The sequence below is a fragment of the Typopeltis vanoorti genome, chromosome 4 (genome assembly GCF_054136105.1).
Source record: "Typopeltis vanoorti isolate ZY-2024b chromosome 4, IOZ_Tvanoo_1.0, whole genome shotgun sequence".
In the NCBI taxonomy this organism is placed as follows: domain Eukaryota; kingdom Metazoa; phylum Arthropoda; class Arachnida; order Uropygi; family Thelyphonidae; genus Typopeltis; species Typopeltis vanoorti.
Genome location: NC_143552.1, coordinates 5,886,909 through 5,912,832, shown reverse-complemented (window position 1 = coordinate 5,912,832; position 25,924 = coordinate 5,886,909). Strand labels below are relative to the sequence as shown.

The 25,924-nt window shown below is 35.6% G+C and overlaps 1 protein-coding gene across 1 annotated transcript in view; it reads right to left on the bottom strand.

Moving 5' to 3' along the window:
• LOC150107087 (telomerase-binding protein EST1A-like) overlaps window positions 1–25,924 on the bottom strand; it is a 330,605-nt gene that overhangs the window by 122,622 nt on the left and 182,059 nt on the right. The window contains exons 12-13 of the mRNA XM_090390990.1: window positions 25,767–25,864; window positions 8,882–8,985 (exon numbers count right to left, since the gene is read on the bottom strand). Coding sequence (XP_090247116.1) covers window positions 8,882–8,985; window positions 25,767–25,864 — 202 coding nt within the window. The remainder of the gene's footprint in view (window positions 1–8,881; window positions 8,986–25,766; window positions 25,865–25,924) is intronic.

Here is a 25,924-nt window from a genome sequence, read left to right as displayed (position 1 = left end):
AAGAGAAAGAAAGATATACAATCAAAGAAAATATAATAAAGTTTACTGATTCAAAGTTTTCTCAGTACAGTTATCATCTACATGAAAAGAAAATAACTAGCTTCCAAATCAAAAATGATAGCCATGAAATTGAAGTAATGGAAAGCAACTGTAAAAAACTGGAAAACAGTTTACAAGCAGATTGGAAGAAAAAATTGCTCCTTCATAGACTGAAGACCTCATCGGGGTTCATCCAAAATTTAGAAGTTACAGACCTACCAGTGACACTTCAAATAATCATAGCATCTCCTTTCTACATTGCCTCATTAAATTGTACGAGGATTCCATAGGCAAATTAAACAAGAACCTATATGAAAACTTATATTACACCATAACATGAGGTTTTTGTTTCTCCAAGAAACATACTTCTGCAGATATAAAGATATAAAAAGTTTAACAGATAGATATCCACTTCTTTCTTATTGGAGCTTTGGAAGATTTAACAGGGCTGGAGTAGGAGTTCTTATTCTTGCCTCCCCCCCCCCTCCTTGGGTCATTCTGTAATATCCAAAGGGATGCAGAAGGGAGAATCTTGACAATAGATTGGAAATACTCAAGATGTGTAATAAGGTTTATAAATGTTTATGCTCCATCCAATGGAACAGTTAGACGAAAATTCTTCCAGGAATTGGAGCCATATTTATATGGTGCCCACTACATCATAGCAGTTGGAGACTGGAATTGTATTGAAAACCCCACATTAGACAAAATAGGAGAACACCCTAGGAGTGGGAAAAGTGGAATATGCACAGTTAAAAACATGTCTTGACAATGCTCAACTAGTAGCCATATGGAGATTCGCAATCCTAATCTCCAGGCATACTCATACATGAATGTATTGGTACTCATATTGATCGAATTTATATCTCTTCTTTCCTTATAAATAGGATAATTCAGATAAAACATCTTGACATTAACATGTGAGATCATTATTCAGTTATACTTAAGTTCCACTGCATGGAAAAAGTAGGGATCTCTTCTGGACCATGACGACTTCCACCAAATTTTCCAATGATCTTTACAACTAAATTCCAGACCCTCTGTTTGAATTGGAATAATGTTACCTGGAATTGGGATATGTGGTTAAACTTCAAACAAGCAGTAAAGCAGAATATGATGGAATGGGGAAAGGAACAGGCTTTCCTCAAAAGGAAAAAGTTGAAAGATCTGTATAAAGAGAGAAGCTGGTTTGTAACAAACCAACGCAATGGTATAGAATGTAGCAACATCATTAGAAACATTAACATAGAGATAGAGCTGAAAGGCAGAAACAAGTAGAAGAAATTTTAAGATAAGAATACAACAGCACTTAGCAGATAGCTCTTCAGCTGCATTCTTCAATAGACAATTTGCAAAATTTCACAAAGAGAGGACTATCACTCAAATCTGCATTGATGGAGAAGACATGTCCACCACTAAAGACATCCTTGACTCCTTTCAAAAACGGCAACGTGGCGTTGCCGAAATATTGAAGTATATTAAAATTTATTTTAATGTATATCCTAGTTGACGTTGTAATTTCCTTAAATCATTTAGTAAAAAATGAATAACCAACGTCTGAGCCTTTCCACGAGAATTCCTTTCAAAAACACTACAAAAATCTGTTTGAAGACAATAGTACTGTTGGAAATTATAACACTTGAAACATTAATGGCTTTCCTGTTCATATCCAAGATGGGCTTGACAGACCCATTACAGCATCTGAAGTTACCACAGCCTATAAAGAATGCCAGACAAGAAAATCCCCAGGGCCTGATGGTCTAGAGATAGAACTTTATCGTGAGGCCTGGGATTTTATTCTTACGCAAGCTTACAGGAACATGTTCCTGTAAGCTTGCGTACTTTGGACAGACAGGCAGATCGTTAAACACAACTATGGCCATTCAGGCTTGGCTGACCATGTTTTGGACACCACCCACAGAGTATCATGGGAAAAAAACCACCATGCTCCACCACAGCAAATTCAAGAAAGAGAGACTTTTCTTAGAAGCAGCAGCAGCAGCTCTCAGAAACCAACCAAATCTTAACAAATACGGTTGCATTAAGCTTCTGAAGATTTGGGAAACACTCATCACCAGAGGTCCCACCTTACATTCCAGGCCACCTACTACCGTCCTTAGAGGGCGCTCCACCTAGATAGGACTTTAGTGTCACCCACGTGGTTGGGCTTAGTATTGTAAGTTTTTGTGTGCACGTTACATTAATTGTTTTTGTAATCCCCGTAGATGTCCTAGTGACTAGGACGAAATATAGAAGTATTAAATTCTAATTTAATTCATTCTGAGTGTTGTAAAAAAATCCATTAAACCTCCAACATAAAGGCTAGAACTGTGGACATGGGAAAATGGATGTCAGCTCAATGTCAGTAAAAGTAAAGTCATGCGCTTCGGCATGATTAGGTATCCAATGTAGTATTAGATTTGTAGGATAATGCTTGAAGAAACTGATGAGGCTAGGGATCTTGAAGTGTTAGCAGATAGGAAGCTGAAGTTCAGGGGACAGGCAGCAAAGATTGCAAATAGAACTGAAAAGATAAATGCAATGTTAAAATGAACTTTCACATGTAAGATAAGGATGTCGTTTTGCCTCTCTACAAGGCGTTGATAAGACATCACTTGGACTATTGTGCGCAGGTCTGGTCTCCTGGTTTCTGTTGTGATTCTGATATATTGGAGAGAATGCAAAGGAAAGTGTTAAAAATGATATCAGGATTCTGGAATACTGATTATGAAGATAGATTGAGAATTTGTAGACTACAGACAATAGAAAACAGGAGAAAGAGGGGGGGGTGATATGATTGACACTTAAAAACTTCTGAAATGGTCATATAGGTCATTCAGTTGATGGAATTTTTTAATTTACTGAGAGTGTCTTAAGGACAAGAGGGCAATCTTGGAAGCTGAGAATGAATGCTGCTAAGAAGGGGGGTGAGGGCTAGATTTTTCTCTCATAGGGTGGTGCATGATTGGAATAGATTGCCATTGGATGTTGTGAGTCAACCAGTGTGAATGAATTCAAGAACAAGTATGATAGCTGGAGCATGTAGTATGGGGCCTCCCTAGACGAGTTCCTGCTTCCCTGGAGGTCTCCCTTAATAATAATAATACTGCATGCTAAAAAATCTTGCAGTATACTGAGCAAAATGTGAACGTTAAACAGCAGTGGGTCAGGTAATAATATATTGGAAAATGAGTTATGGCAGCTACTATTATTGAAGCATAGCACAAAAAACACTGATGAAATATCCCAAAAATAATATCCACTTGTTTTTAAGTAATGCATATGAATAGATACATCTAAACTGCATCATCATCAAATTCCGTACATGTACCCTTAAGGGATGTATAGGATATGATAGTACTACAAGAAAATTTACATCATTACTAACTTCCTATCTACAATTTTCCTCCAAATCAATCTGTTACATGTCAAGACTCTAACATTATCAGATTTTATATTTCTATCTTCTAAGGCACTTTTTACTGTATTAATCCACCTATATCTTGGTCGTCCTCTGGGTCTTTTTCCTGCCAACCTGATAGAGAACACTTGTTTTGCTAATCATTCATCTCCCATTCTGTTTAAGTGACCACACCACCTAAAATTAGCTCCGATAACACATTACTGGATGATAACAATGTTAAGTTCTTTCCTAATATCCTCATTTTTAATATGATGTTGCCACTGATGGAAATTGTTCAGGTCTAATCTTTCTCAGGACTCTCATATCTGCAGTCTCTAGTCTTTAGACAAGTGTTTTGTTTTACTTTTAACCCAGCTCTCAGATCCATAAGTTAAAATTGGTTTGAACACTGTAATGTATACAGCTAATTTAGTGTTTTGACTAATTTCCTTCTTCTTCCATAGAAATTTATTCACTTGACTTACTACCATACCAGCTTTGTTGATTCTGTTGTCTATTTCCATATTTAATGTACCATTTCCATTAAAAATTTAAAAATTGTGCTTAAGTAGCTGAAATGTTTTACTTGTTCTATAGATTCTCCATTCAGGATGCAACTGATATTTTCAAAGCTTCTATTTTCATTGTATTTGTCTTGTTATTTCTGACCTTCATACCATATCTATTACAACAGTTGTTCAATTTAGTTAGGGAATCTTGCAGACTTGTAGCGGATTTATTTAGAAGTATAACATCATCCATATAAAGCAAAGAGCTGACATTAACATCTCCAATTTTGATATCAGATGTGCACAAATTCACATGGAGAGAAGAGGCTAGGAATAAGAAAAGTCTCACTGACTATGTTATTGTTGATAGTGATGTTTTTTCCCTAGTGCAGGACACCAGAGTGTACAGAGGATTTGAAATTGGAAGTGATCACTATTCAGTCTTGAGCAGGATAAAATTGAATTTCATTTTGAAAAGAATAACATGTAAGAAAGTTTTAAAGCGAATAAATATTGAGCAGCTCTCAGATGTGAACTGTAGACTAAAATACACAAAGATTATTGAAGAAAAAATGAAAGAGTTTGAGTACAGGAATCAAACCTTGGAGATTCAGTGGAAAACTCTGAAGAAAACATTGATTGATTCTGCCACAGAGGCATGTGGTGAGGTTGTGTGCAAGGATAAAAAAATCAGAACTCCCTGGTGGACACAGGAAGTTAAAGAGGCAGTGAAGGAAAAGAAGAAAGCATTTCAAAAGTTCCTGGCAAATAAGTCAGCTTTTACTCTTACAGAATACAGAGCCAAATGTAAGAAAGCTAAACAGTGTGTAAAACTAGCTAAACAAAAGTCATGGGAGGACTTTGGCAAGAATATAGAAAATAAATATCAAGAAGGTGGCAAAATATTCTGGAGGTTGTTGAAGAAGCTTAGGAATGGAGGAAAGAGTGCTGTAAAAGGAATTAGAGATGATAAAGGTGACATGAAAACAGGAGAAAAAGATATCCTTGAAGTATGGAGTAATTACTTTGAAAAACTGCTAAATGAAACAAGCAGTGATGACAGCACAGTGATAAAAAACACTGACCAGGCATGCAGTCAGGATTACATATCCATACTTGAAGTAGAAAAAGCCATCAAAGGCTTGAAATGTGGAAAGGCGGCAGGAGTAGATGATATTCGACCAGAAATGCTGAAGTATGGTGGTATAAGAGTCTTACAGTGGATGCACTTCATAGTTCAGAAAGCCTGGACAGAGGGACGAATTCCCGATGATTGGAGTAGAGCTCTCATAGTACCCATATATAAAAAGGGAAATAAAAAATTATGTGAGAATTACAGAGGTATTTCCCTACTGAGTGTTCCTGGCAAGATCTATGCAAGTATACTTGAGAAATAGTTGAGAAGAATTGTGGAAGAAAAGCTTGGTGAAGAACAAGCTGGATTCAACCCAAATAGAGGCTGTCAGGATCAGATCTTCACTTTACAACAAATAGTCGAGAAAGCATGGGAATATAACAAAGATCTGTATTTAAGTTTTGTCGATTTCGAAAAGGCATATGACAAGGTGCCAAGAGAGAAGCTATTCAATACGCTGCAGTTATATGGTGTCAATGGGGCATTATATCAAGCAATACTTAGTCTTTATCTGAGTTGTAAGTCAGCAGTTAGAAATGAAAGGAAGTACAGGAAGATGGTTTAATGTTAAATCTGGTGTGAGACAAGGATGTACATTATCCCCTCTGTTATTCATTATCTATATGGATCACATTATGAAGGAATGTGGTATTAAACCTGATATCAAAATTGGATATGTTAATGTCAGCTCTTTGCTTTATGCGGATGATGTTATACTTCTAAATAAATCCGCTACAAGTCTGCAAGATTCTCTGACTAAATTGAATAGCTGTTGTAATAGATATGGTATGAAGGTCAGCAATAAAAAGACAAAGACAATGAAAATAGGCAGAATCATTGAAAATTTCAACTGTGTTGTGAATGGAGAACCTGTGGAACAAGTAAAACATTTCAGATACTTAGGCACGATTTTTACTGAAGATGGTAAATTAAATATAGAAATAGACAACAGAATCAGTAAAGCTGGTATGGTGGGAAGTCAATTGAATAAATTCATATGGAATAAGAAAGAAATTAGTCGGAACACTAAATTAGCTGTATACAAGACAGTATTCAAACCAGTTTTAACTTATGGATCTGAGAGCTGGGTGAGAAGTAAAACACTTGACCAAAGACTAGAGACCACAGATATGAGAGTCCTGAGAAAGATTAGAGGCGTGAACAGATGGCATCAATGGCAATATCATATTAAAAATGAGGATATTAGGAACGAACTTGACATTGTCAGCATCCAAGAATGCGTTAGCAGAGCTTATTTCAGGTGGTATGGTCACTTAAATAGAATGGGAGAGGAAAGATTAGCAAAACAAGTGTTCTCTGCCAGGTTGTCAGGAAAACGACCCAGAGGAAGACCAAGATATAGGTGGATTGATACGGTACAAAGTGCCTTAGACGATAGAAATATAAGATCTGATAATGTTGGAGTCTTGACAAGTAACAGACTGATTTGGAGGAAAATTGTAGATAGGAAGTTAGTAATGATGTAATTTTTTCATTTAGTACTGTCATATCCTGTACACCCCTTGAGGGTACATGGCAGGAATTTGATGATGATGATGAATAACAGAGGGGATAACGTACATCCTTGTCTGACACCAGATTTAACATTAAACCATCTTCCTGTACTTCTTTCAATTCTAAATGCTGACTTAGAACTCAAATAAAGACTAAGTATTTCTTGATGTAAAGTCACATTGACACCATACAATTGTATGTTTGAATAGCTTTTCTCCTGGCGCCTTGCCATATGACTTTTCCAGACCTACAAAATGTAAAATAGATATTTGTTATATTTGTTAAATTCAGTTTGTTCTTCACCAAGCTTCAAGCTTCTCTTCCACAATCCTTCTCAACCATTTCTCAAGTATACTTGCATAAATCTTACCAGAAACACTCAGTAGAGAAATACCTCTGTTATAATTGTCACAATCAGTTTTATTTCCTGTTTTATATATGGGTACTATAAGAGCAACACTCCAATCATCTGCAATTTGTCCCTCTGTCTAGGCCTTCCAAACTATGCAGTGCAGCCACTGTAACCACTGTACCTTCATATTTGAGCATTTCTGGTCGAATATCACCTACTCCTCCAGTTGCCTATGTACATTTCAGGCTTTTGATAGATTTTTCTACTTCAAGTATGGATATGAATTCCTGACTGCATGCCTGGTCAGTGTTTTTTTACCACTGTACTGTCATCACTGCTTGTTTCAATTAGCAATTTTTCAAAGTAATTACACCTTATTTCAAGGATATCTTTTTCTCCTGTTTTCATGTCACTCATCTCTAATTCCTTTTACAGCACTTTCTTCCATTTCTGAGCTTCTTCAACAACCTCCAGAATATCTTGCCACTTTCTTGATATTTATTTTCTAGTTCTTACCAAAGACGTCCTGTGACTTTTGTTTAGTTAGTTAGTTTTACATAGTGTTTAGCTGTCTTACATTTTGTCTCTGTATTCTCTAAGGGCACAAAAGCTGACTTTATTTGTCAGAAAATTTTGATATGCTTTCTTCTTCTTTTCCTTTACTGCCTCTTTAACTTCCTGTGACCACATGGAGTTCTGATTTTTCTATCCATGCAGACAACCTGCTACATGAATCTCTAGCTGAATCAATCAATGTTTTCTTCAGGGCTTGCCACTGAATCTCCAAGGTTTGGTTACTGTTCTCAAACTCTTTCATTTTTTCTTCAATCATGGTTGCGTATTTTAGTCTACAGTTCACATCTGAGAGCTGCTCAACTTTTATTTGCTTTAAAACTTTCTTACATGTTCTTCTTTTCAATATGAAATTCAATTTTATCCTGCTCGAGACTAAATGGTGATCCCTTCCAACTTCAAATCTGCTGTACACTCTAGTGACCTGCACCAGGGAGAAAACATCACTATCAACAATAACATAGTCAATGAGACTTTTCTTATTCTTTGCCTCTTCTCTCCATGTGAATTTGTACACATTTTTATGTTGGAACATTGTGTTAGTAATAACCAGGGCATGTCCTGAGCAGAAATCCATCAGGTATTTGCCATTATTATTAGCTTTCCTCTTTTCTCCAAATTTTCTCAAAATATTTTTGTATGTCTTATAATCATTTCTTAGTCTGTCATTTAGATCCCCAACAAGGATATCATTAATTTATAGTGTAACCAAGTGGAAAAACTTTCAACAACTATCTATCTATAATTCGGAGTATTATAATAATAAGGTATGACACCTTTTGGCAACTGGTATATAAAAATATGACTTCTGCATTACTTCAACCTTGGTATCACCTCTGGGTCTGGTTCCCACTGATGAAACCTCAATAAAAGTTGAAACTGGGTTTCCATGAGTTGTCCCAGTCCTGAAAATACTTCAGGTGCAAACTTTGTTTGCTTACACTTGGATAAAGGATTAAACCAAGTATATAATTTCTTGGTATCTTTAATTTACTGCTAGAAAGTGTTGTAAGCGTAGGCTGTAAATGAATTTAAGGTACAATATGACCAGAATATATTAGTTTATAGATACTTTTCACTAAAGAAATCGCCATTGAACTCCACAGGAGTGCTAAAAAAAAATATAGTCTCATATTATGGCACATATTACAGGAACTTCATTCAGTATAGGAAACTAACAAACACTTTCAGCAAAAATCATATATCAGCAATTGTATTTTAAAGAAAATTACTTTAAAAACTTCCACTATAACAAACTCTTCCCGAGTCTTGACAAATCTGTTATAGTGAAAGTTGAATTAATAATATACAAAGTTGACACCATTTATAAAATGCACAAATTTTATAAATAATACCTTGTCTACATTCTGATTGACATATACTGGATCCTGAAGTGCTCCAAGCAGAGGTACAAATCCTGCCAGTGTACTATCTTCATGAAGAGCTATGGCCACATGACCTAGATATAACACTCAATTTGGTCAAACAAATATAATTAATGTGTGATAATTCATCTTCATAAGATGAATTATCAAAGCACAACTAAAATCCCCCTTTTTTTATTCTTAAGGCATTGAACAATTTAATTAGGTTTGCCAATTATTGATACCCATGTGGTCATGATAGACAGTTATAAAACTGTCTCTCATGGTATATTTCTATATTCAGATGCTAAAATAATATAGACATTATTCTATACTCTGAATATTCTGGAATGACGTAGACATTATATAAAATAACTAAAATTAGATAACTTTTTGTGTAGACAACTATTGTAATTTCTTTCAGCTACTGCTGAAAAAAATTACTGAAATTATAAATTTGTTCATATTAAATGCTAGAAACTGAATTGCAATGTCACTGTTGTTGTCATATTATTACTTCTCTTGGAATAAGTGATAGAATGTTAACCGAAGAGGAGTTAATGGTTTCACTATAGAATTACATTAACTACCACATACTTAACATTTTAAAAAAAAAGACAGATTTAAGGTCTCATGTAGTTATTTAAATAAGACAAGGAGATAAAGCAATAACATAAGGTACATAACCTCTCATGTATACAATAACCACAGAAAAAAAAGGAGGATAATGGATTATTCTTGATTTATATCTCCATTCTATTAATTATTACAGCAAATGGCAATTGTAACTTTTGTCCTACACTATTTCTACCCCTATCATACCCAGATGACTCTATTGCATCAACACCCACAGAAAAAGCCAATATCCTGGCTTCAGACTTTGCCTCCAATGCATGCATAACTGACAATAGTAAATGCCCCCCCCCCCAACCATTCCAGATGCCCAATATATGATGGCCCCTACATTCTTTTGCCAAAAAGAGATCATAAACATATTGTTCAAATTAGATGCAAAAAGGTCTCCTGGCCCTGATGACATCCTCCATTGGTATCTATCCCACAGCCTGGAAATGGGCCTACATTCAACCCATTCCCAAGAAGGATTATAAAATCACTGCCATCGAACTACTGCCCTATCTCATCTCACTCCTATCTAAAGTAATGGAGAGAACCATCAATTCCCAGCTTCCTATACTACCTCAAAGGCACCCAATTAATGAATGACCACCGGTATAGATTCCATTGCTGCCTATCAGCAGGAGATCTGCTCACATATGCCACCCATCTCTGGACAAATGCCATGGAGAAGTTTGGTGAATCTCAAGTGGTTGCACTTGATATCTCCAAAGCTTTTGACTGAGTCTGGCACAAAGGCTCACTCAGCAAACTACCATTGTTTGGTCTTTCTCAGGACTTCTGCAGTTAGATTGCCAGCTTTCTGTCTCTATGCACAATATGTATAATGGTGGATGGTTCCTTATTCTTTCACCAATCAACTAATACCAGGATTCCATAAAGTTCTGTTCTCTCACCAACCCTCTTCCTGGTATATATCAATAACCTTCTTCAGTTGACCTCCAACCCAATACACAGTTTTGCAGATGACAGAACATTGCACCCCTCCCTTTCATTTCATAAACCTTATTCTACACAACTCACAGAATATCAACCACTGCTGCCTTCAGTTCTGATCTCCAAGCCATCCTCCAATGCAATTCAGATAACCTCATCAATTTCAATTACCTAGATCTGCTTTATTTCTCTCAAAAAATAAAATAAAATAAATTAATTAAAAAATTCCAGTATTATTTTTGACAACACTCAAATTTCGAAACAAGATGAGATTTCTTTTCTCGGAATCACTCTGACATCAAGCCTCTCCTAGCATAAACACATCACCACCATTGCATCCTCAGCTTCCAAAAATCTAGGATTTATCTTTCACTGCGAGTCTTAAAGAAGCAGTAACGTAAAAAATAATAAAGCATTTCAGAAGTTTATAGAGACCAGCATGACATCCATTACTTACAACAGAACTGTTTATAATGAGAGGAGCCAGGAAAAGAAAATAGTTCAGGAAGAAAAAAGAACAGCCCAGCTGAATTTACACATAAGTTGGAGAAAGATATTAATGGGAACATGAAAATGTTATACCGATTAACAAAAAAATAATACAAAATTAACAAGCAATAAGGGACTGAGTTTTTCAATAACTGAAAATGGAACTCAGGTGACCACCAAAAGAAAGATCATGCTATGATGACAACTTGATTTTGGAGAGTTGTTATACAAAAATGAAAATTAATAAAATGCACTAGAATCAATATCATAGTCAAAGAGCATACTGTGGAAATAAGTTGAAAAGTGTTGAGGAAAATGAAGAATGGACCTCTGGTTATGGAAGTTCAAAATCTGAAGAAAGATGATAATGCTGGACAACTGGACAAAGAGATTATTATCCCAATATGTAAAGGATGCTGAAGGAGGAATGCTGACTATAATAACTTGCAAGAGCAAGGAACCTTGTAAACCTGGAAGTAAATCAGGAGAGGGGAAAAGGGAAAAAGGGAAGCCAGCTTCAAATGAGGCTTGTAAGTACTGTACAAATTTCTTTACAGTTCTGGCTATTTTTTTCTGAAGTTCCTCAGATATAAGAAATAATAATAGCATTACTGTAGTCCATGTTGAGAGGGACGTGAGGAGGTGGAAGGGACAAATAATTTGTAGATCTTCTTGGCATTGTAACCATTGGATAGGAAGATTTGGCAAATAACGGCAAGTTCTGCTGTAAGGGAAGCATGGATGGAACCAAGACCAAAGGTTCTGTTGACAAAAGTTCTGATGACATTATTTTGTTGAGAAGAGTGATGATGGGAAAGTTTATATATGTATCTACCTGTGTGAGTCAGGCTTCTGTAAATTGAAAAAGAAAGGGAACCATTGGGTGGATATGTGATTAGAGCATCTAAAAAAAGGCAATCTGCAATTACTTTCTTTGTTTAATAAAATCAATGAAATAGCATAAAACTTTTTCTTTACAGTAACAGTAGCATTAATATTAAGGAATATGTTAATTTACTAGTGAGATTCAATTGGTACTAGTCATAAAATACCAAGTTTTTAAAATCTTCTGAAATTTCTGTAATTGTGATGAAATTATTCATGATATAAGAACATATAAATTCCAAAACTTGGAAAAAAAAAAGTATAAATTCTCTAATTACTAGTTTTATGTATCTTTTTATTACACAAAAGTTTTTAGATAAAAATATTTATGACAAGAGACCTTTAGTGCACCAGGAACTGAATCTTCTTCTCTTCAAGGACTAGGCATTTGCATGTTCCAGTTTCACTGGTCTTTCCATCTTGGGGCTGGTCATCCTCTCTCTTTTCCCTTTGGTCTATATTTATCCACCTCTTTTGGAAAAAGTGACCATGCAGTCCTGTCCAGGGAAGTTGCTCGACATGTGGACATTTCAGTCAAGAAAGAGTTTATGTGGAGTTACAAAGCTGGTGATTATGACAAACTTATGAGGCAACTTGGAGCAGTGCCATGGCATAAGAAATTACACTGACCTTGACCACTTCCCATGCATTAGTGCATGGGAAGTGGTCAAGGATTGTTTGAGTAAGGCTGCAAAATTTCATGCGATGAATTAAATTAATTTATTTATCGAATAATAAATTAATCAATATTGATATTAATATTAATATATAATCAATATCAATAATAAATTAATGTATTTATCGAACTTGATTTTGGTTTTAGACCAAAATAATGAAGTAAGATTCCCTTGTCTGAATATTAATTAACTACATTTTGTGTTAAATACTTGTCTGTTTAAAATATTTTGCGAAAAAATTGGACAAAATGGATTTAGTGTTTTTAACATTAAATAAGCAATAAGAATAGTGTGTCAGAAAAGTTCACAACAACTTGATCACCCAAGGCATGGACTTTCAGTGTGAAGACCAGCGCGACGTCACCATGCCGATGGCTAATTACAGACATTCAAAGGTTGAGAACAAAGGGACAAGGAGCATATTTAAGGGACTAAAAAAAAAAAGGGGGGGGGGGGGGGGGGAAGACCTGGAACTTTTACTGCTGCTGGTGTTTCGGTTCCCTGATCGGCCAAGTGGAAGGAGGGAGAGGAGGCAATGACACAATGTTCATAACCAGAGGTTCGGCAACTGCCATTGGAACTACATTGTCGGTAATTCCTCTAGAATGTTCCGGAAGCAACCAACAATATACATCCCTTCAAATAGCTGGCCGCAAAGGGCTTGATGTTAGGTCATTGAGTTAGCCAACAGCGGAATAAGAAAGATAGAGTACCAAAATGTCCGAGTCATGATCGTGTCCTATGTGATGGAAAGTATTCAAGATAACCTGACTGAGGTATAATTCATGAAAGGACTGTAAGCTTACAGAAAGAACTGTGAGTAAACAAGTGATATTGTTATTATTTTCTTTGTAACTTAGATTGAGTGAGAATTGTGTGTAAGTGTTACATAAGATCGGTGGTCAAGTTTGTAGAATGTTTTATAGTAACAAGGTAAAACAAATATATATGTAATGCTGAACAAGGAATATTTCCAGAGAGTAGTTATGTCAAGGAATGTATGTTTTATAGTGCTAAGTTAAGTTTTAACTTATGGATCTGAGAGCTGGGTCAGAAGTAAAACACTTGACCAAAGACTAGAGACTGCAGATATGAGAGTCCTGAGAAAGATTATAGGCGTGAACAGATGGCATCAATGGCAATATCATATTAAAAACGAGGAGATTAGGAAAGAACCTCACATTGTCAACATCCAGGAATGCGTTAGCAGAGCTAATCTCAGGTGGCATGGTCACTTAAACAGAATGGGCGAAGAAAGATTACAAAACAAGTGTTCTCTGCCAGGTTGGCAGGAAAACGACCCAGAGGAAGACCAAGATATAGGTGGATTGATACGGTACAAAGTGCCTTAGACGATAGAAATATAAGATCTGATAATGTTGGAGTCTTAACAAGTAACAAACTGATTTGGAGGAAAATTGTAGATAGGAAGTTAGTAATGGTGTAATTTTTTTCATGTAGTACTATCATATCCTGTACACCCCTTGAGGGTACATGGCAGGAATTTGATGATGAAGTTAAGTGTAAATGTTAAGTGAACAGAAAATGAGTATACTTCAATATTGTGATGATTTTGCTGAAGGTAGATATGTCAAGAGAGTTAGTCAATTCAAATGTGTTGTAATTTCAACTGCTAAGTTAGAATAAAATGTTTCGTTTAAGCAACAATTGATCTGATCATTTGCCTATCTAATGTACTATCTCAAATAAATTTCATACTTGTGTGCATCAGTAGATAGACTTAGGATAGCCACGACTTGCTGCATAGTTAAGAGGATTTTGCTGAGGCCTTACCTTTGTTCACAATCTTATTATTCTTAGACTATATTAAAGTCTCCAAACTGGCACAGTCGTTAATATAAATAAACTTGTTTGTAGAAGTTTATTTATATTAGTTAGAAGTCTAAGTTACTCTTATTATTAACTAAGTTAGCTAATACATAATGTGCAGTCTGACAAAGATTAGGAAATAAAGTAAGAAATAAAAACAAGCATAATTTTACAATGGCACAGTTGAGAGAGCTAAAATTTTACAATGGTACAGTCCACATATTTTTACAAGGCAGTATCAAAGTGCATAGACAGTCAGGAGGATAAATCAAGTAAGGATTAAGTGATAGGTATGAGTGGTCGTGTAATTTTGTGCACAAGCAAAATTAGTGATTTTTATCTGTTTTATTGTGTTTTTCTTGCAGAAAATAAGAATATATATAGTATCTTTATGCCATTTTTGTGATAATGTCGGCATGGCACCAACACGACAAACAACGTTGTCTGGTGATTTTGCAGAATATTATTCAGTACAGCGTATGTGAAATGTATTCATTGAGAAAATAAAAGAATATGTGGAAGGAAATTGAAACTAGAGAGAGAGTATATATTAAGTGTTTTAAAAGTGAGAGTCTGTTAGGTGACGAGAACGCAACAAATACCGATGATAAGATGGAAAACAATATTATTAATGCCAAATGTGCAGCTGTGGAAATAGAGGAGAACGAAATGGATATTAATAAAGAAATGGCATGCTTAAAAGTCATCCTTCATAGGACAAAGCACAAAATTGAAAAATTACAGAAACGGCAAGAGTTAAGCAGGGCTGAAAAGAAAGAAGCAGGTAATCCAAAAGAATAATAAAGACCGACCAAACAAACAAGAAAAACAAGTTAAGAAGAAAATTATGTATGGAGACTAAATAATCAGAGAAGTACTTAACAAAAGTATGTCAAAATTGTATTTCCTGGGTGCAAAAATTCACAATATTAGCCAAGCCATCCAGATGTAAAAAAGGTAAGTCGAAAGAAATGATTGTCTTGGTTGGTACAAATGATTTGAGAGGCAAGAAGTATTCTATGAGGGAGGATGTAAAGGAGTTGTTAGAAGAGGCAAAAATGAAGAGCGAGAAGATGAAGATTGTAAGTCTCTTACCACAATATGATAGAGGCAAACTGAGGAGGAGGGCACTGATGGCCAATGAGTCTATACATAGATTGTACAAAAGAAATGATGTAGAATTTGTAGGAAGTTTATTTTGCACTTGGTTAGACTATAATAAATTTATACCTTCAATATTTCGGTAATGTGACATTGCCGAAGTATTGAAGGTATTCATTAAAGTTTGCTTTAATTAATATAAGTTATATGCGTTGTTAATTCCTTAAGCTAATTACCAGTTATGTATGACCAACGTATAAGCCTTGCTACAAGAATTATAATAAATTTAGTTTAATCCTTTATCCAAGTGTAAGCAAACAAAGTTTGTGTCTGAAAATATCTTCAGGACTGAGGTAAGGTGGTGCAACACTAAGCAACTCCGAGCAAAGGTGGACCAAGCTCTCATCACTCCTAGTCTCAGATAGTCTGAATAATCTGAAGATATTTTCAGGTGCAAACTTTGTTTGCTTACACTTGGATAAAGGATTAAACTAAATTTATTATAGAATTTGTAGATCTCTATGTTTGACGGAAAGAAGGATTTGTACTAAATGATTTTGGTGTTAGGTGTCTGGAGAGAGCTTTGTTCACTGAGCATGCTGAAGTGCAAATTCAAGGAAACTTAAGCAATTAGGGTGGAAGAAAGTGAGTCTCTATGAAGGCATCCATGAAGCGAGTGAGTGTGAGAATGACCAAGTGAGGAATCTAGTCTCTCATGCAAAAATATTGAAATGGTAGTCAATTCAGAAATTTAAGGTAGGTAAAGGAATACTGCAGTTTCTATATACTAATGCCATAAGTATCAGGAACAAGAAGTAGAAGTTTTTGGCACTGATTAGTGCAACCTCGCCAAAAGTTATAGGCATTGGTGAGACTAGGCTAACAACAGATGATGTAGTTACAGAGATTGAAAATGAAGGGTTTAGTATTTTCAGGGAAGATAGAGAAAACAACACTGCTGATGATAGCAGATGAATTGCAACCAAAAAGAATAGGAGACAGGCGGCTGTTCATTTGAAGCAATCTGGTATGAGATTAAGGTCAGTAAGACAAAATATAAAGTTGGTTGTTGCTATAGGCCAGGGAGTTCTACAGACTAATCTGGAAAACATACATTGCTAAATTAGTACAATGAATACAGATCGAGTGATTATTATGGGAGACTTCAACTATGGAGATATAGACTGGAAGGAAGAAAGATCACAATGCAGAAAATAAATAGAATTTATACACCTGCTGAGAGATAATTACTTAAGGCAGCATATGATGAAGGGACTAGGGGTGGGAGAGTATCAGACCTGGTCATACGATCAGAAGGGCTATCCATATCCAAGGTGACAACATTGCCTCCAACTGGTGAAAGTGACCATGTGGTCTTGACCAGGGAGATTGTAAAACATGAGGAATATTCTATCAAAAAGGGGGTATTTATGGAACTACAAGGCATGTGATTATGTCATGCTTAAAAAGAACTTAAATCTGTATCATGGCATAAAACACTGCAGTATAAGGATGTTAGTAGTGCATGAGATACAATTAAGGGTCTTCTAGAGTAGGGGTTCTCAACGTGGTGCATGCATACCTCTTGGGAGTAAGTGGTAAAATTTTGGGAGTACACTGTGAGAGCTCAAAAGTCACTAAGTTGGCAACATTGATACTGATTAATTTCTGAGAATTGAGTGACAAAGCACAGTGCTGTAGTTCATGTCTATACACATTTGTCAATCCTTCCTCTCCTTCCCTATCTGAGAACCAAACCTACCAGAACAGCTGATTGCACAGTTCACCTGCTGTGCTTAAAATTATTTTTAGTCTTCAGTTTACTGCCAGGTTAAATGAATGTGTTTCTAAAGTGCCTTGAAACATGGATAAATGGATAATTAAGAAGGAAAGTAACGTGGGGCTGGAGGCGATTGCTTCTACATCTACAACTATGTCATCATCCAATGTCAGTAAAGAGGTGGATTCAGCAGTAACTAAAAGAACATTACATGTTAAACAATGAAGTGATAAAAAAATTAAAAAATGTAAATATCACGAATCATATTTACAATTTGGCTTTACATGGACAGGAAATTTAGTAGAACAAAAACAGTGCACTGTTTGCTCTGAAGTTCTGTCACAAAATTCTATGAAACTGCCTCTTTTATGGTGACACTTTGAAACAAAACATGAGCATTTAAAAAATAAGCCCTTAAGCTATTTTGAATGTCTTTTGGAAGACTTGAGTAGTAGAAAAACCGTTATTAAGCATTTTTATCTGCTAAGAGGTGCTAAGACTACACTAGCAGTGTAGAAGAAAATGAAAGTGCACTTAAAGAGTCTTAAAACGTAAGCCTTCAAACTGCTGCCAAAGCTGGAAAGGCTCACACAATAGGCAAGTCACTCATTCTTCCAGCAACAGAAGAAATAGCTTCTTGTATGTTTGTTCAAAAAAAAAGGCAAATCTTGTCAGAACCATTCCTTTGTCAAATGACACATTTTTCAGGAGAATTAAAGATATGGCCTGTGATATTAAGGACCAACTCAATCAAGTTATTCAATGTAGCCAGTGGTTTGCCATACAAATGGATGAATCAACAGATGTAGCTGGGCTAGCTCAATTACTTGTTTATATGCGTGGAAAATTCCAGGATGCAATATTTGAAGATATTTTATGTTGTAAGCTTCTCAAAACTTCTACTACGTGTGAGGATATTCATTTTTTGATGAATATCCTCACCTGTAGAAGGGTTCTTCCTAAATTTCTTCCTGATGATTTAAAAAAGAGTTCTGGATGAAAGCATACAACTGGTTAATTTCACCAAAACGCAACCATTGAAGTCTAGACTTTTTTTCAATTATCTGTGAAGAAATGGATAGCTTGCATTAGAGATTGCCACTTCACATAGAAGTACATTGGTTGCCATCACAAGGAAATGTTCTTTGCTGTTTATTTGAACTCCACAATGAAGTACACCTTTTTTTTTCATGGACCATGAGTTTCAACTTTCTTTGAGACTACAAGACTTAGAATGTCTTCTACAGTTAGCATATTTAGCTGATATTTTTGAAAAAATGAATATTTGGAACTTATCATTGCAAGGAGACAACATTGATATGTTCTATGTTGAGAAGGCAGTATTTTCCACCCCCTAATGAAACACAAGAATGGATTTGAGAACCCTTCACATTTGATTTCGAAAAATGTAAGCTTCAAGTGTCCAATAAAGAAGAGTTGATTGAGATATCTTGTGATAATAGTTTAAAAAGCATTCATTCCAAAAAGCCACTGATTAGTTTTTGGATTGGAATGGAGAAGGAATATGACTTTGTCAAAAATTGCACTCAAATATTTGTTACCTTTGACAAAAACTTGTTTATGTGAAACTGGTTTATCATCTTTAACTGTTTTAAAAATAAATATAGGAACAGGCTGGATGCTGATAATGACTTGTGAACTACCTCAGCAAGATAACCCCAACCATTGATGGTTAATTGGGTAAACAAATGCAATAATCTCACTGATTACCCAGTAAAATGTTTATAATTTTATAACATTTGTTAAATTGTTCATATCATTCTTTGTGTTTATCGATATATGTAATTAATGAATACAAAACTTAATGTGTGTGTGTGTGTGTGTGTGTACATATGTTTTATTTTATTCCCACTGGTATCCTATAACTATAGTTTTATCTATCTATACAAGAGGTATGCCAGTTATATATGTACATTTCCAGGGATACATGAAGCATAAAAGGTTGAGAACCACTGATCTAGAGGAAGCAGTATTGAATTGTATGCCTAGGGTAAGGAGGGTTAATGGATGAGTAATATCAATAAGCATGAGCTGCAGAAGAAGAAAATGCTGTGGAGGGTATATAAAGAGAAAGTGACCAGCAAACTTATGAAGAGTACAAGGCTCAGGCAAGGAAGGCAAAATCAGATTATGAGAACAATCTAGCTGAGCAGGCCAAAGGAAATACCAAAGAGCTCTTTCGTTAGGTGGCAAGTAAGAGGAAGAATGACTATGGAAGATTAACCTTAATTCTTCCATAGAAGATCACCTTTAATCCTAGTAAGGTTACTGATTTAACCTATGTGACAGACATTAATGGGGGAACAGAGGTGGATGAATTGGAGGGTTCTTAGAATATTGCAGAATTTCAATGTAAATACAGTTGTGCGATTAGATGGGATAATATTAGCTAGTTTTGCAGGAATGTGCATGGGAAATGGCAAGGCCTTTGACTACGTTCTTTAAGTATCAGCTCTGTAGAGTTCCAAGAGAGTGGAAAGAGGGCAAAATAATTCCTTCGCATAAGGGAGGTGCTAAGACTACACTAGCAAATTATAGACCAATCACTATCTCAGGCATGGTGGTAAAAGTAATAGAAAAATTGGTAAAAAAGAAAATTCAAGAATGGGTAGATAAAAATATGATACTGTATGAGGTAACAGCTGAGTTGGATAAAGGAAATGGCTACATGATTATTTTGCTGGATTTGTATATAAATGACATAGAAAATAACCTGAAAGGAAATATTCAGTTGTTTGCTAATGATGCAAAATTAGGTAGAGTAATAGTTTAAACTATTACTCCACTTAATTAATAGTTAACAAGGCAATGTGGAGAGAGCTTGCAGGATGATTTAAACAGGCTGACAGTATGGGCAAAAGTTAATGGATATCAGTTTTAATATCGAGAAATGTAAAGTTATGCATTTTGGGATAAATACATTCCAAGCCATGTATCACATTAATGGGACTGCACTTCAGGAAATAGATGAAGCTAGAGATTTAGAGGTGGTGGTAGACAGAGAGTTAAAGTTTAGAGGACATATTGCTAAGGTTGTTAAAGTAGTCCATAAGATTACTTGGCTTTTACACATTAACAAGTAGAGATAAGGAAGTTGTCATTCCTCTTTATAAGGCCTTGATATAACCACATGTGGAATACTGTGCTCAAGTCTGGTCCACTGGGTTTCTTGGGGATGAGGAAGCAGTGGAGAGGGTTCAGAGGCGAGTGATCAAGATGGTGAGTGACCTGTTCCCTATGAGGATAGATTGAAGGTGTATGGATTGCAGAAGTTAGTTGATAGGAGAAAAAAGAGAGAGATATGATAGAAACCTTTAAGCTGCTTAAAGCGTTTTATTGGATAGATGCAGCGGAAATGTTCAGCACTTGGCTAGAGGGAGCAGAACAGTTGAGTAAATGTGTAGTTAGTAGGGGTGTGAGGACTAGATTTTTTGCTTGGAGAGTGGTGAATGTGTGGAACGGGTTGCCAGAGTCAGTTATAAGTGCTTCTTCTGTTAATGGGTTCAAGGAGAGGTATGATAGATTGGGTTTCCCAGGATGAGTCTTTGTAATAGTAGTAATAATAATAAGTGGATGACTAGTAATATAAAGCAGGAGCTGGAAAAAAACAAAGCATTCTGGAAGAAATATAAACAACAAGCATACCCATGAGCAGTATAAAGTGCAAGCAAGAAGGGTAATTAGTATGGTAAGGAAGGCTAAATCAGATTTCAAGAAGAAATTAGCTAAGCAGGACAAACTAAATCGAAAAGACTTTGTTTGCTATGTAGCAAGTAAGGGAAAGAATGCATTTTTGAAAATTATGGAGACAACTACCGTGTTTGAATAAAAACTTTAGTTTAATATAACTAAAATCTACAATACGACGTTTCGACCTTTATGTCAAGGTCATCTTCTGGAGCGTACAAATATACACAAGAAACAAGCTATACTACAATCAAACTGGTTCGTTAAAGACACTGACCAACCGCTACCACAATTGTTGGCCTTACCTCTGGTGGGGGTAAAAAAAAAAATAAAAAAAAAAAAATTATACATCAACGCTAGAGTCCTATTATTTGTGTTGTCTACTATATACATATATTAACATCATTCCAGCCAGTTGGAGTGGAATGGTTTCTAATACTAGCAGATTGGCTAGAGTCCTGACATGTTGAATCTTTCATATTAGGTTGACTGAATGTGTGCCATCCAGATCCTTGGAATTTTCATACCATCTTTGTTGTTGATATTTGGGTGGTTTATCAGGATTTCGCAGGATTCCTTAAATTTTCTTTCATACCAGGTTTTTGTGCAGTGTAAGGAGCAGGTGCTTTTCCAGTTGATTTGGTGTAAGGTGTTAAGTGCGTGGTCTGAGAGGCCTGCTTCACCATAATGGTTATATTTCATGTGTCTAATGTGTTCTTTCTTGCATATAGGGATTGTTCGTCCTGATTCACCAATGTACGGTAAGTTACAGGGGCAGCGGATGCAATAGATTCCAGGATGTGCTAATGGGAGGAGAGGATCCTTAGAGGAGCTGAATATGGTTTTAAGTTTAGTGGGTGGTTTAAAGGTGGCATTGAGGTTATATTGTTGTAGGATTCTGTTGATTTTTTCCGATAGCCCTTTAATGTATGGAATGGCTATGGTTTTACTGTAATCTAGATTCGTTTTTGTTGGGGTTTTATAGAGTATTTTATTGACTATATTTTTGTTATAGCCATTATTTATGAATGTGTCACTAATGATTTTTAGTTCTTGTTTTAGGGCTTGCTGGTTAGAGCAAATAGTTGTGGCTCTGTTTTTAAGGGTGTTAATGACTCCATATTTTTGTGCTGGGTGGTGGTATGAATTCGCATGTATGTATTGGCCCATATGTGTCAGTTTTCGGTAGACCGTGAAGGATAGACTGCCTGAAGGAAGACGTGTAACTAGTGTGTCTAGGAACGGGAGCGAATTTTGGTTTTCGATTTCGATGGTAAATTGTATGCGTTCATGTTGTTTGTTTAGGTGGCTGAGGAATGTGTTTAGCGTTTGTCGCCCGTGCGGCCAAATCGCAAACACGTCGTCGACGTATCTGAGCCAGACTGTCGGTTGTAGCGTGGCGGAATCAAGAGCCCTTTGCTCAAAGGTTTCCATGTAGAAGTTAGCGATTGGGGGGGATAATGGTGAGCCCATGGCTGTACCTACCTTTTGTAGGTAGAATTTGTTTTCCCACACGAAGTAACCGGACTTTAGTACGTGGGCAAAGAGGGCCGTAATGTCGGGCGGAAATTTGTTCTGTAGTAGGAGAATTGTGTCATTGATGGGGACATTAGTGAAAAGGGCAGAAACGTCAAAACTGACTAATAAGTCGTCTTTGTCGAGTATTATGTTTTTGATTTTGTTTATAAAGTGTTGTGTGTTTTTTATGTAGGAGGGGGGAATGACCTACCAACTCCTTGAGTGTTGCCGCTAATTTCTTGGCTAGGTGGTAATTGGGACTGTCTATTCCTTCCACGATTGGTCGAAGGGGCACATTTTGTTTGTGTATTTTCGGAACCCCATATATTCTGGGGGGTTGGGAATAGTGGGGTTTGAGTTTTTTAACCGTGTCTGGTGGCCAAGAAGTGACAGACTTTAGTAGTTTTTCTGTTTTATCCTTTATTCTTTTTGTTGGGTTATAATTTACCATTTTATATGTGTTGTTATCAGCTACTAGTTGGTTCATTTGTAGTATGTATGTATGTTGACCTGTCAAGGACAACAGTGGCACTGCCTTTATCCATTTTCGTTATTATGTTTTGTTTGGCTTTTAATGATTTAATTGCTGCTAATTCTGTTTTAGTCAGGTTGTTCTGTATGGTTTTCTTGGTATTTAGGACATTACTGGTTTCTAGTCATATTTTATCTGTTATATTGTTAGGTAGGGATCTGATGCCTCTTTCAATGTGGTAGATAAAATCCAATTTGTTTATCTTTTTAAAAAAGGTAAACAAATAGATTTTAGTTATATTAAACTAAGTTTTTATTCAAACACAGTAGTTGTCTCCATAATTTTCAAAAATACATTCGGATCACCGTGCAAGCCTAAAAGAAAGGATAAGGGAAAGAATGATTATGGAAAGATAACTTTACTCAGTGCTGTTGGTAGGAAAGTCACAGAAGCAGAAGAAATAGTTTAGCTACTAAGTGATCACTTTGCAATGGTATATCATCTGGGTGGTGACTATGTAGTTACTGAGGTGACAGAGACTAATGTGAATATTGAGGTAGATGAACTGGAGGAACTTAGTACAGTCATAGCCTGACTTACGCGGTTTCTTATATGTACGTATTCCCATCCCGCTTCACGCCTCACCACTAGGTCTACAAACCTTGCGATTGTTTAATGTTATGTTCTTGATAAAAATTTTATCACATAAAAACTAAATGCTATCGTCCAAAAGAAGCAAGTGTGATTCTTCTACAGCTAGCAAGAAAAGAAAAACATTGACTTTGGAAACAAAACTCAACATTATTAAGGATTTTCAAGGTGGAATGAAAATTTGTGCGCTAGCAAAGAAGTTCGATCTACAGGAATCCACAGTAAGAACAATCATAAAAGAAAGGTTTACAGATTTTGGAGGACATAGATTCGAACAAGGAATGAATTGTAGCCACAAGGCAAGGAATAAAAAAATCATTAGCTTGCTATGAAGAAATTTTGCGTGACAAGAAAAAGACATTATGCCGTCAGACGAATCTATTAGATTTTATGAAACCATTGACATCGAAATAACTTTCTTTTTTTATGTACGAAAAACTACAATTATGATTATATTTCTTAAAAAATATAGGTGTTCTTGTAAACCTTTGGTCCCAATTAACTAATATTTTGTATGTTTGTATATATAAATTACATGCAAAATTATACCCAGAGTTACGTGAATTTGACTTATGCGCTTTTTGTTGGTCCCACCTACCCCATAACTTTGGGGTATGACTGTATATTGAAAAATATTAATGTAAGAGAATGTGCAAGTGAACTAGCAGTGTCTCTGGCAGATGTTTAATTTAAGTCTCAGCTCTGGCAAGGTTCCAAGGGAATGGAAAGACAGTGAGATAGTACCACTACATAAAGGTAGTTCCAAGACAGATGTAGCAAATTACAGACCAATTAGTATCTTTGGAGTGGTGGTTAAAGTATTGGAAAAGTTGGTTATAAGTAAAATTCAGGAATGGGTGGTCTGCACTGTGCCTGGTCTACACATACTTCCATGGTCATCACTGCTTCAATGATCTGGCAACCATTATCTGCTGGGCCTATTAAAACAAGAGGGTTAAAAAGGGTTGCTGGGTAGTTGCCCAGCATTAGTAGTCTGAAATGTTTATCAATAAACACTACATCCTACACTGCATCCTAAGCACTTTGGAATTGCTATCATCACCACCAGCATAAGAGCACTTCACTTGCAAGCTAGGGTGAGATAATCTAGAAACTCTACTCTTAGAGACCAAACATGAATGTCTGAAGAGACTTGTAAAAGCTCCATGTTTGGTCTCTTAAAGTAGTTTCTAGAATGCAAGTGTTCCCCCCCCCCCACACACACACAGTATTAACATACTTAAGGTTAATAATCTTTACTGGGTGGGATTCACATCAAAACTTGTTCAATTCCTAAAAATGTAAGAAATTTGCAATTAAAAAAATTACATACATACATACCAGTAATAGCAAATTTTTATTCCTGATCCTCTTTAAAATAAAAACTGCACCTAAATGCTATAATTAGGTTCATTTTTGTACATGAACCAGTAGTCAATCATAGATGAATAAACAAATTATACATTCCATCCTTGATGGAATTTATTATGATGAAATTGTGAGATTTTTGGTGCATGTGATGAGCTCTGAATGTTTGTACAAGAAAGAGAATGGGGGGGGGGGGGGGGGGGGTTAGAAGAGAGAATAATGAAGAAGTGAAGAAAATTCATTGTTGGAAAGAACACAGATAATTTCAACATTACATTACTGATTACAACAGTAGATTAAGGAAACTGAATTATGAAGTTGCTAAATAAGTGCCAAAAATAAAGAGCAGGAATTGATTCATATTCATGAATAGAGGAGAGGGAGTTATAATAGGCACAAACATCAGCGAGTGGCCTTAAAAATCCAAAGAGAAAAATGACATAGATTAATACATAAGAACCAAGAATGGAAACTGGGGAGAGTTGAGTGAATACATATAAAAAGGATTGATTTTATAAAAAAAAAAAAAAAAAGGATAAAAATGCTATTGAGTTTTTTTTTTTTTTTAAATTGGAAATAACACTTTATGACTAGCTATAATACAGCACATTAAAACTAGTGTCCTGGTACAATACACAATTAGTTAACAATAGTAGGTAATCCAATTAACTCTTCTGCCACAATTTTTATATCATTACTGTATTATACTTTCTTTTTAGTTGTCACCTATACTCAATTATTAAGATATTAAACTATTCAAGTAGTCCAAAAACAATGCCATTTTTAAACAAAAGCAGAAAATAAATATATCACCATAATACTAACCATCTTGCCTTTCCAGGGCCATTTCAACACTATTTATATCAATGTTTCTCAAAGCTGTTAATAAATCAGCAAAAGCACTCCAAACATCCCCTTTACACCTGCAAAGTATTTGAAGACAAGAATATTCAAAATGATTAAAAGTAAGAAGGTAGTTTTAA